The sequence below is a fragment of the Bos grunniens genome, chromosome 19 (assembly GCF_055505025.1).
Source record: "Bos grunniens cultivar Pamir isolate PY7600 chromosome 19, Bosgru_T2T1.0, whole genome shotgun sequence".
Classification (NCBI taxonomy): domain Eukaryota; kingdom Metazoa; phylum Chordata; class Mammalia; order Artiodactyla; family Bovidae; genus Bos; species Bos grunniens.
This window is the reverse complement of record NC_141183.1, coordinates 13063373-13073755: the sequence shown is the minus strand read 5'-3', so window position 1 is coordinate 13073755 and position 10383 is coordinate 13063373. Positions and strand designations below refer to the sequence as shown.

Here is a 10383-nt window from a genome sequence, read left to right as displayed (position 1 = left end):
ACTGGACCACCAGGGAAGCCCTCGTTGGGCTTTTCCGCTTGTAAGACTCACAGCAGCTTCTTTCAGATTTTAATTTTCTTCACTTAAGGATATATTTCTCAGCTCATTCGATGATTCGCTACTAGGTTTAGTGTAGTCATCTTGAGGATTAGCAATGTGGACGTTTTGAAAAGCACAGAAGGTAGCACTTCTAGAAAAACCTTCTTCTTATCACATTATATGTACCTTTTAGGAACATATTCAATGAACCACCAACCAGCTCCATCTTTAAAGGAACTTCTCTACGCTGAAAAGAAAAGGCCACAACAAGAAACAGGAAAAGGATGAAATAAGAGGGCTCACCAGTAAAGGCAAACACGCAGTAGAAGTAGGACACCATCCACGCACACAAACAGGAAGTCAAAACCAGGAATCAGCAGAGGAGGAGAGGACGCACGCAGGACATTCGGAATGCACTGAAAAGAAGAGATCAGCAACTGAAAACACTCATGCACGTATATGTTGACTGCTGTATCGAAATCTCACGGTCACCACAAACCGAAAGTCTATTATCATAGGTATACACACACAAAAGAGAAAGCAATTCAAGTGCATCACGAAAGTCATCAAATCATAAGGGAACAAAAGAGGAAAGGAAGAGAAAAAGACGTCCCAGCCCACCTCCAAAAAAACGACAAAGAATACACTCAGTGGGGTTGCACAGCTTTGCTTGTAAAGACATCTGGCATATATGGTTTGGGATGCGGTTTGGGAACAGGAAGGGGCAGCACATGGGGCAGGTGGCAGAGAGGGGAGCCCCAGGGCTGGGGGAGACCAGGGAGGTTGGACAGAGATTCCACCAGCAGCCACCTGTCCAGCCTCCCATCCAGAGGGGCTGCTCTACCCTGTGGCGGTGGTGGAGGAGGCTTCATGCATCATCTCAGGCCACTGATTTCCTCATTTTGGTTCCTCAAGTGCTTCTCTGAAGGTTCCTCAAACTGGTTCTTATTCATGTTCTAAAGACAAGAGGGTGTCCACGATCAGCTGAGGACCCCAGACTGGGGCATCTCCCAGGTGACCACAGCATGGCACTCCTGCCCTGGGGAGGAGCCCAGGCCTGGGTGGGGTGGAGGAGGGGAGGGTCCTGTTAGGTCAAGTGTTATGGAACGTTAGATTTTTGCACTTTGGGCCCCAGAACCTGCTAAGGAGCCCTCCCTGGCATGTCCATCAGGAAGACGCCAGGAAGTGGCCAAGCTTCCTAGTCTTCAGCCTGCTCTTCCCTGCACGTCCCCTCTGCAGAGTCCAGTGGGCACGGTGCACTCAGCTCCCCACCCCAGGCTCAGAGCCTCCTTACTTGGGGAAGTGGGGAGGATGGGGGGGATGAGAGCCACGCAAGACACCTTTGCCTACAAGTGCGTCCTTTGGGAACATCCCCCACCTACACATCTTAGGTCTCCTGGAAGGAGCAGGAAGCCCCCATGCCATCCCCTAGGGGGTCCTAGGGGTGGTGTGGACTCTGTGGCCTATCTGCGGTGGGCCATCTGCGTTCTGGGACTAGGACTGCATTTGCTGCCTGGGGTCCTCTGGGGCAGGTGTTCTGGCTCTCTGGGACCTCAAATTCCCCCCACTCTCTCACTGGTCTCGGTGGGTATGAGACCATGGGGCAGAGTGTCTATGCCATGTCCGAGATGACCCCGCCTCTCCCCAGCCCACAGACTAGGCTCAGCGGCCAATACCTTCTGGAGCTTGAAGTTCAGGGAGCCACACCTTTGGCACCACGCCAGTGTGCAGATCAGCAGGCTGAGGAGGACACCCAGGGCAAGGATCGGGTAGATTAACGGGATCTGGCTCAGTGTATTCAAGATTAAGATCCGAATGGGGTATGTTCACCTGCCAACCTGGGAAAAATGGGCGATCAGGCCCTCCCTCCTTTGTTCACCTGTGCAGGAGCCCCCACCACCTTGGGGGCACCCTCGAGGGGGACATCACCTGTGGTTGGGAAGCCCATGGGTGGGAGAATGACAGGGGCACGGGTGCATGGGATGGGCAGGGCTCCAGGCACAGAGGGTGAGGGTGTCTGTGGACGGAAGACCCAAGGGGGCTTTCTGGGGGCTCCCCTCCTGTAGCCCAGGATGAAGATAGGAACACCTACCTGAGGAAGGTGTGAGAGGCAGGCAATGCGAGTCTGCCAAAGAGACACAGGGCAGGTTGGCGGGGGGCTTCCCAGGGCCTGCCCTGACACAGCCCGTCCGCCCCAGGTATCAGATGAGCCCTTGATACAGCAGCTCAAAAAGGCCCCACTGAGTTCCCCGCCCAGGGCCCGGCTAGGCTGAGGGGTGCCTCTCAACCCTCCCACTGTTCCTTGTCTGGGGCAAAGCTGGAGCCCTGCTTCCTGTCCCCAGTGCTCAGGGTGACTCTGACTGCGTATGAACAGGCGAGGGCGGGGACGGAGCGACGGTGACTTGGGGAGTTTGCAGCACAGCAAGGGGTGGAGGTGGGGGGATAGGCGGTGTTTAGGGCGGGAAGGTGCCAGCTCCCTGAGCACACGGGGACAGTAAGCAGGCACACGTGCCGGGGCTGCCCTGAGAAGCTCAGAGAGGGCACAGCCGCGGCGTGCGTGGGGCAGGGTGGAAGTCCTCTTCAGGCCTCATCGCCGTGGCTCTGCGCACCTCAGGTGGGCAGGAGTCACTCCTCCCTAGTTGCTCCGCACTCTTGCCCGCCAAAAAGAGAAGCTCTTGGGGTCAATACCCCCCACCCCGCCCTGCTCACCTACGACGGTCAGTGTGGTGATTTCGGTATTTATCTGGCGTCCCTGCAGAGTCCACTTGTACTGCCCTGCCTGGGTGTCCCGGGCTTTATCAGTTACTAGGTACGCCTGGCCCTCCCAAATCCAGAGATCCCATCCATCCTGGCAGAAGTCTCCTGGCGGCTTTACACTGCAGATGAGCTTCCAGGGTGCTGTGTGGTTCACTTTCACGGAGACGTTGACGTGGGAGAAGGCATTGGAGATGCCGCAGCTCATCATGGCTGGCTTGCCCCTTGGCACAGAAACCACACCCCTGGTGCACTTGGGGTTGTCCCAGGCTGTGGGGGGAAAGTCACACGTGTGGGTCATGGCTGGACCTCAGGACATCCAGTGGCTGCCCTTCCTGGGGTCACTGGCACTACCTGGAGCCTGGGCCCCTCCTGGCCTGATCTAGGTCTCTCCTCCCACACCCATCTTGCCCCTGCTGCATTCCCCGCCCCCTCCCCCCACCCCCTTCCCTCGAAGGCAGAGTTGGGACCATGCCACTTACTTCCACTCTGAGCACTCCTGAAGGCCGCCAACAACAAGAAGACGCAGAACATCCTGGGAGCGAGGAGAGTGGATGCCGACGTCAGCATGGCCAGCAGGACGTGGATGAGTTTTAAGGGGTCCCTCGTCCTCCTTACTGGTTTCTGGGACACTCCCTGGAAGAAGGAAAGCTGATGAGTCAGAGTTCCCTTAGGCTCCTTGGGAAGCCAGTGAGAGGGGCTGCAGCCTGGCCAGGGTGGGTGAGGGTCCCCAAGCTCCTCCCCTGACCCAACTGTGTCATTACCCTTCTCGACACCTTTATAATGTCTGCAGTGGGACCACTGTCAGACGGATGAGAAAGACAGATGAGACAGGAAACAAGTCCCTGGGAGAAAAGTCCATTTATATTGCTGGGGTTATCTTGAATTTTATATAAAACATGAAAAACTCCCTGAGCCATGTGTCCTGTAGAGACGGTCGTGACACACAGAATCTCGTGTGGCCACTTGAACCTGACACCAGCCTAAGACCACCTTGGATGCTCCTTGCCCCTTTTCGGCTCTTGCATTCTGAGGATTGGCATTTGGGGACATTTGGTCCACTCTCCAGATTTGCTTGTATCAACAACAAGAGTGTTGTGAAACTCGTGAGTTACAGTCCAAAAAGCTGAACTTTCACTTCCTCTGAAACAAATGCTCATCTCAGGCTTTGGCATCCAGTAAAACTGATATTTGCGCTTCCCAGACGGCACAGTGGTAAAGAATCTGCCTGCCGATGCAGGAGACACAAGAGATGAGGGTTCAATCCTGGGTCAGGGAGATCCTCTGGAGTAGGAAATGGCAACTAACTCCAGTAGCCTTTCCTGGCAAATTCCATGGACAGACTCAGACACGACTGAGTGACTAACACTTTCACTTTTCATAATGACAGGTAGCTACCATTAGGTACTACACAGAGGATGAGATGGTTAGATAGTATCACCAACTCAATGGACATGAATTTGAGCAAACTCAGGAGATAGTGGAGGACAGAGGAGCCTGGCAGGTTACAATCCATGGAGTTACAAAGAATGGGATGTGACTTAGCGACTCAACAACAACAAAAAGTAGCTTCACTGCTGGAAAATCCTCTGTGTTCCATCCATTCATCCATCCTTCCTCCCAACTCCTGACAACCATCGATCTTTTTACTGTGTCCAGAGTTTTGCCTTTTCCAGAATGCCATGGACTTGGTACCCTTTGGTTTTGAATTCAGTGTCTGATTTTCCTTTTCCACTTTGCTGGGTACTGGGCAGAAGGGCCAGGAGCAAAGGAAAGTGTGGATGTAATCGCTTCCAGGAGCTGAGGGCCATTGGTGACCAGCCCCAGTCCTGACTCCAGGAGACTCTGGGTCAAACAAGGAGAATGACATGACGAAGGACAGTCTCAGCCCCCAGACCCCTGTGACAGTGCTGCTGTCTCTGGCTTCCCTTGATTTTCTAAACTTGCTTCTATTCCTAATTTACGGTCAGAAGGACAGCCTTCTTTTCTCACATAAGTACAACATTTGTAGTTGAGGAAGAAAGACGTCACCTGAGAGACACGTGTTCTGTGCACACACATGTATGTGATTTTACATACGTGGAATCAGGTTAGACAGCCCACTACTGTCTCTCTCTTCTCACCCTCTGTACTGTATGTACTAGGCTGAATGCTAATCTTTAGTCACTAAGCCGTATCTGACTCTTTGCCACCCCATGTACTGGAGCCCACCAGGCTCTGCTGTCCATGGGATTTCCCTTGCAAGAATATTGGAGTGGGTTGCCATTTCCTTCTCTAGGGGATCTTCCCGACTCAGGGATCAAACTCACCTCTCCGTTGTTGGCAGGCACTTTCTTTACCACTGATCCATCAGGGAAGGGTGAAAGGTGGCCCCAAAACACATGTCCACCCAGAATCTGTGAAGGTGACCTTACTTGGAAATAGAGCCTTTGCAGCCATAAATAAAGAGGAAGTTGTATTAGAGAAGTGTGGGCCCCAATGTAATGTGTCAGGCTTTCTTGTAAGAAGAGAGAAAATTTTCAGAAACAGATAAGGGAGAGGCCCGGAGCTGACAGAGGCACAGACTGAAGGGATGTAGCCACAAGCCAAGGGATGCCAGAGCCGCCAGAAGCTGGAAGAGATAAGGAAGGATATTTCCCTGCAGCAGTGCTGAGACTCACAGACTTTCTACCACCACTTGGAGTCCTCCTGAGGGAGTATGGCCTGTGCACAGGTGACCCCTGGCCATCTTTTGTCATGTTATCCAAGGTTGCTGAAAGTGTGGGCTCCCAGACGGGCACTGGTGGGGACTCCCTGCCACTCTTCCCGCTGCCCCCAAACCTCCAGTCTTCCCTTATCCTTCCCCAGGCCATGGCGGGGCTCTGCCCTCACACACACGACACGAACCTCTCAGTCCAACTTCATGAGCTCACTGAGGTTCTCACCAGGAAGGGCTCTGGAGGGTTCTAGAATCTGGACAGGGATGCCAGGGTCCCTTCCCACCAGTCTCTGCCCCCAAACTCCAACCACCTTGGGCCTGGCTCCTCATTGTCAGATGATACAGCCTAGGAGCTGGGAAGAACTCCAGGTTGGGGTAGATCCTTGAAACCATAGACCAGTCTCAACTAAACCAAATCTGTACATCGGAGACACAGACTTTTCCACCTTATTGAGTGCAGAAGGGCTGGTCTGAGCATGGATGAGCTGGAATGGGCATGGTGGGAGCTGGTCTGGGCTGGAGGAGCTGGACTGGGGATGGGAGGAGCTCCCCTTGTCCTCAGGCACCTTGGCCGGCCTTATCAGTCTGGGGTTCCACTGCTGTCTTATTTTTAAATTTAGGCGTATTTTGTGCAGTATTTGCCACATATTTACATTTCAAAGTGATTCGTTATCTGAAATTCAGATGGGTTTTTAAGTTTGGCATTTCCACTCCTCTGCCTGAGTCCCTCCTCTTTTCTCTCATGCTGCAAAGGACAGGAAAATGGGAGAGAGAGAGGCCAGGGCAGAACAGGGGAAGAGAGGGATGAGAAGGCAGAGGGTCGGGAGTGGTACAGGAAGACTGCATGATGGGGCAAGACCTGGAGGGGCCCTGAGGTTTCTGGAGTTGGGAAAAGTGAGGCAACAATTCATCATTCTCTCATATCACTGTCACAGCTGCTGGTATCTCCATGTATTAAGCTGGGGCACACAGCTGGGATTTGTGCTGTCAATGGGGACATGATCACATTTGGGAATCAGTGGAACACCTTGGAAAGTGCATACCATTGCCAGCACTTTGTCCTGCCACAGGACCTTGGGGAAACTGAAGCAGCAGGTATGTGGCTTTGAGGCTTATCAGCTGACCAGGGGCACAGGGGTTCTCGGTCAGCAGGGATCTCCATTCCTGCAGCACCTAGGAGAAGCTGGACCAGGTTTCCCACGTAAAGGCTCAGTGGTAACGTGTATGTACCTGGATATTTACATGGGAGGGTGAGCACCCTGCTGTCCAGGCAGGCCTTTGACCAACAGTGTGCAGGGAGGCGACCAACCACCTTCAGGAGACACTGAAACGGAGCCCCAACCCTGGCTCAGAGGGAAGGGATGCCCCAGTCCAGGGAGGCTTTGCTGTGTCCTGTCCCTGCTGCTATGGCCAGAAGGGAGTGTCCCTGGTGCTGCTGCTGCCCCTGCTGCTAAGTCACTTCAGTCGTGTACGACTCTGTGCGACCCCATAGACTGCAGCCCACCAGCCTCCTCCATCCATGGGATTTTCCAGGCAAGATTACTGGACTGGGTTGTCATTGCCTTCTCTGGAGGGATCCCTACTGGGCAGTAATAAGTTCCTGCAGGCCTGAGGGCTGACTCTGTAAACTGTTGCGGCTCCCTCGGGCCATCAGTACCTGCCAGCCCATCAGCTGGGCTACTTCTCACTCTCTTTCACAAGGCACTTCGTCTGAGAAGCACCAGCTGGTTGCACCCTCCGCGGGCAGGTGGGGGCCTGTACCTCCCCACCACCTTCACTATTTAGTCCCGGGGATGAGGGCCTCCCAGGGGCTCTGGCTCCCCAGGCACTGGGAGGGGAAACTGGCTTTCAAATGGCAGATCACTCACCAGTAGTGGGAGGTGAATTGAATTTAGATTGCTGCTGCAGCCTAACCAAAATGAAAGGAGAGCGTAGAACGAGTCAGTGGAGTGCCCCTCTCCAGGTTTCCTCTGTTTTAATGAGTGTTTGTGAGAGAATGGGCTGAGTGTGCGTGTGTGCCCCTTGTCAGTGCACACAAGTGTGTATGTGCATGAAAGTGAGTGTGTGTGCACAAGTATGAGAGTGGCAGCGTTGGCCTGGACGTGAAAATGTTTCACGCCAGATGTGGTCAGGGACAGCAGGTGTCCCGGTGTTCCCAGGTGTGGTCCGGGACGTAGGTTTTGTGCAGATGGGTGGACGTCTGGGAGCTCAAGAAGCCAACTCTCTGCCCCTCCTGACAAGGGCAGAATTAAGCCTGGAGCTGCCCCTCAGAGATGCAGTTCCCCACCAGGTCAGGAAGCCTTCGTCTTTTTCCCTCCTTCAGTGGAGATGCAGAGCGCAGGGCCTGAGAGCTCAGCGCCCCATCTCCATCAACCCAGCCCCTATTTGAGTGCGATCCTACACCAGGAGCCCCAGCCACCACCCCTCCAGCTCTCACCTGGACCGGGTAACCGGCTCCTCCACGCCTGAAGCTGCAGGCTGTCTGTGTACAGGTCCGAGCTCCTGTATTAAACCCTAATGATGATTCCAGGGCGGAGCCAGGAAAGGAGGAGGCGGGAAGGATTCAGAATCCATGCACCTCAGGTCTGATACCCAGGTCCTGTATTCAGGAAAGAAACCTCAAGTTATGGGAAGTCACTCGAGTTTCGCATAAAAGCAGAGACATTACTTTGTCAAGAAAGGTCTGACTAGTCAACGCTATGGTTTTTCCAGTAGTCATGTATGGATGTGAGAGTTGGACTATAAAGAAAGCTGAGTGCAGAAGAATTGATACTTTTGAACTGTGGTGTTGGAGTAGACTCTTGAAAGTCCCTTGGACGTCAAGCAAATCCAACCAGTCCATCCTAAAGGAAATCAGTCCTGGGTGTTCATTGGAGGGACTGATGTTGAAGCTGAAACTCCAATACTTTGGCCACCTGATGTAGAGAGCTGACTCATTTGAAAAGACCCTGATACTGGGATAGATTGAAGGCAGGAGGAAAAGGGGACGACAGAGGATGAGATGCTTGGATGTCATCACCGACACAGTGAACATGGGTTTGGGTGGACTCCGGGACTTGGAGATGGACACAGAGGCCTGGCGAACTGCGGTTCATGGGGTCCCAAAGAGTCAGACACGACTGAGTGAGTGAACTGAACTGAACTGAACTTGAATTTCAGGAACAGCCCTGAGTTCAGGGGAAAAGATGAGTTTCTTGACAGTGCATTCCTTATTATATTTTTATTAGGCTCAGGGCATTAGATGATCATTGTAAAGAAAACGGTAGGTGGCAGTTTTCCAGGAGACCAAGTTCCTGAGTTCTCCCCTTTCAAGCTCCGTCTGAACAGATCTCCTTTGGGGAGCCATGTGTGTTCACCCCGTTGCGTGGATCTGGGGACCTGCCAGTCCCCTGCAGTATGCATCACCCCCACACAGACACTGGGCCGAGCTCTGCCCATTGAGAATCCTCAGAGCCTGATTCCAGCTTTCAGAAATGCAAGTTGGGTCCACCTAGATAGAAGTCATGCTGGGGACACAGGCAGGGATAAGGAGCGAGAGTGAGTAGGAGCAAGTGGTAAAGAGTTTAAACTATAAATTGTCCTTCATTAGGCCTTGAGCAGAAGGAGCCCCTCTTCCCGGCTCCCTCCCCACGGAGAGTCCTAGCAGGCTGGGTATAGAGACACTCTGTGGTCAAAACAGGTGTCCCTGGGGCATACCTGAGTGCCCTCATTCCCAGAGGGTAGAGTCCAATAGGTGCTGACCTCAGAGAAGTGCTGGAACCCGGGAGTGTCCTTGCAGGGGTATGTATGTTTCTCTTGTACAAATGGTTTTGGTGCTTATAAAAATCACTAAGATAGAAGTCTCTCTTTGAGACTCTGAAAGTGGGGAATAAGGGCAATGTGTGAGAGTCACAAGGGCGGGGAAGGACAGAGGTGTTTCAACTCTTTGTTCTTTGTTTGACTCCAGGCTCCGTTTTTTTCAAATTGCTGGAGGCAAGCGGCTGTTGTTGAGTTGAACCCGGAGTCCTTGGTCCATGTCCAGCCTCACTAGCTTCCAGGCTCTCGCCAGCAGCACCCAAATTTCCTGCAGACCAGGAGGAAGGCTGCTGTCGTCATCCCGTTGCCTAGCCTGCCTGCGTACACCCTCCCAGCTCCATCTTCCTTGTGGCAGAGGGCCAGGTGTGCAGCCTCAGCTGCGGGCAGCATGTGTCCTGGGAGCTCACACCAAGGGGAGCGAGTCATGAGTCAAGGGTGACCAGAGACAAAGGGGCACATGCAGGCCTGGGCCTGGCTCTGTTCCCATTCCCCGGAGAAGAGAGGCTTGGAAAGAGAGACCCAGCAGGGATGCTGTGGCAGGGGTTAGGGGCAGGAGAAAGAGTTTGTTTCTGTTCAGTGTAGGACGCCCCTCATCAGACCTGCACTTCCAATAAAGCCCCCTGGAAGGCAGGAGTGGGGTGGGGGCAGTGCGTCTGAAGGTCCTTCCATGGGGGAGCAGAAGCCTTGAAGGTGTATGGAGAAGGGAGACCCCATGGTTATTGGTGGTTTGGAGGTGGGGTGAGGAAGCCCAGAGGTCCGCAGTGCCAACTGAGTGCCATGTGGACTGTCCCCTTCCACTAGAACCTAAAGTGACCTGCTGGCAGGGTGTAGAGTAGAGTAAGGGGCAAAGAGGTATCTGTGGCCACTAGGGGAGAGGTCCCATAGGCTGTGGACCCAGGCTGGGCAAATCCTCGGCAGGTGGGCAGAGACAGTGCTGGTGTGGGTGGGATCCTCGTGGACCAGCCCTCACCCATCCTATGCTGACATGTGTAGACTTGTATTCTCTCATTCTGGTTGAGCAGCTTCCCCGAGGCATGTGGCCATGTTCATGAACACATGTCTGCTGGCATCTCAGACACTCGGCACCCCCACTGAAG

General features: G+C 53.6%; 1 protein-coding gene across 1 annotated transcript; it reads right to left on the bottom strand.

The window, feature by feature from the left end:
* Nucleotides 1-690: 690 nt before the first annotated feature.
* Nucleotides 691-3829, bottom strand: LOC147351289 (uncharacterized). The gene is made up of 6 exons (XM_086356764.1): nt 3558-3829; nt 3276-3429; nt 2749-3063; nt 2132-2164; nt 1716-1877; nt 691-995 (listed from the first exon to the last, which is right to left on the bottom strand). Exons 1-6 carry the CDS (start codon nt 3711-3713, stop codon nt 985-987), a joined length of 831 nt encoding a protein of 276 aa, XP_086212890.1. The 5' UTR covers nt 3714-3829; the 3' UTR covers nt 691-984.
* Between the last annotated feature and the right edge of the window lie 6554 nt (nt 3830-10383).

Bases quoted from the DNA above. Each gene is read 5' to 3' on its own strand.
- LOC147351289 (XM_086356764.1), bottom strand. From the start codon at position 3,713: ATGGCTCAGGGAGTTTTTCATGTTTTATATAAAATTCAAGATAACCCC. The intron at 3,064-3,275 runs GTAAGTGGCATG...TTCCCCCCACAG, and splicing joins CAGGAGTGCTCAGAGTGGAA to CCTGGGACAACCCCAAGTGC. The intron at 2,165-2,748 runs GTGAGCAGGGCG...TCTCTTTGGCAG, and splicing joins CACCACACTGACCGTCGTAG to ACTCGCATTGCCTGCCTCTC.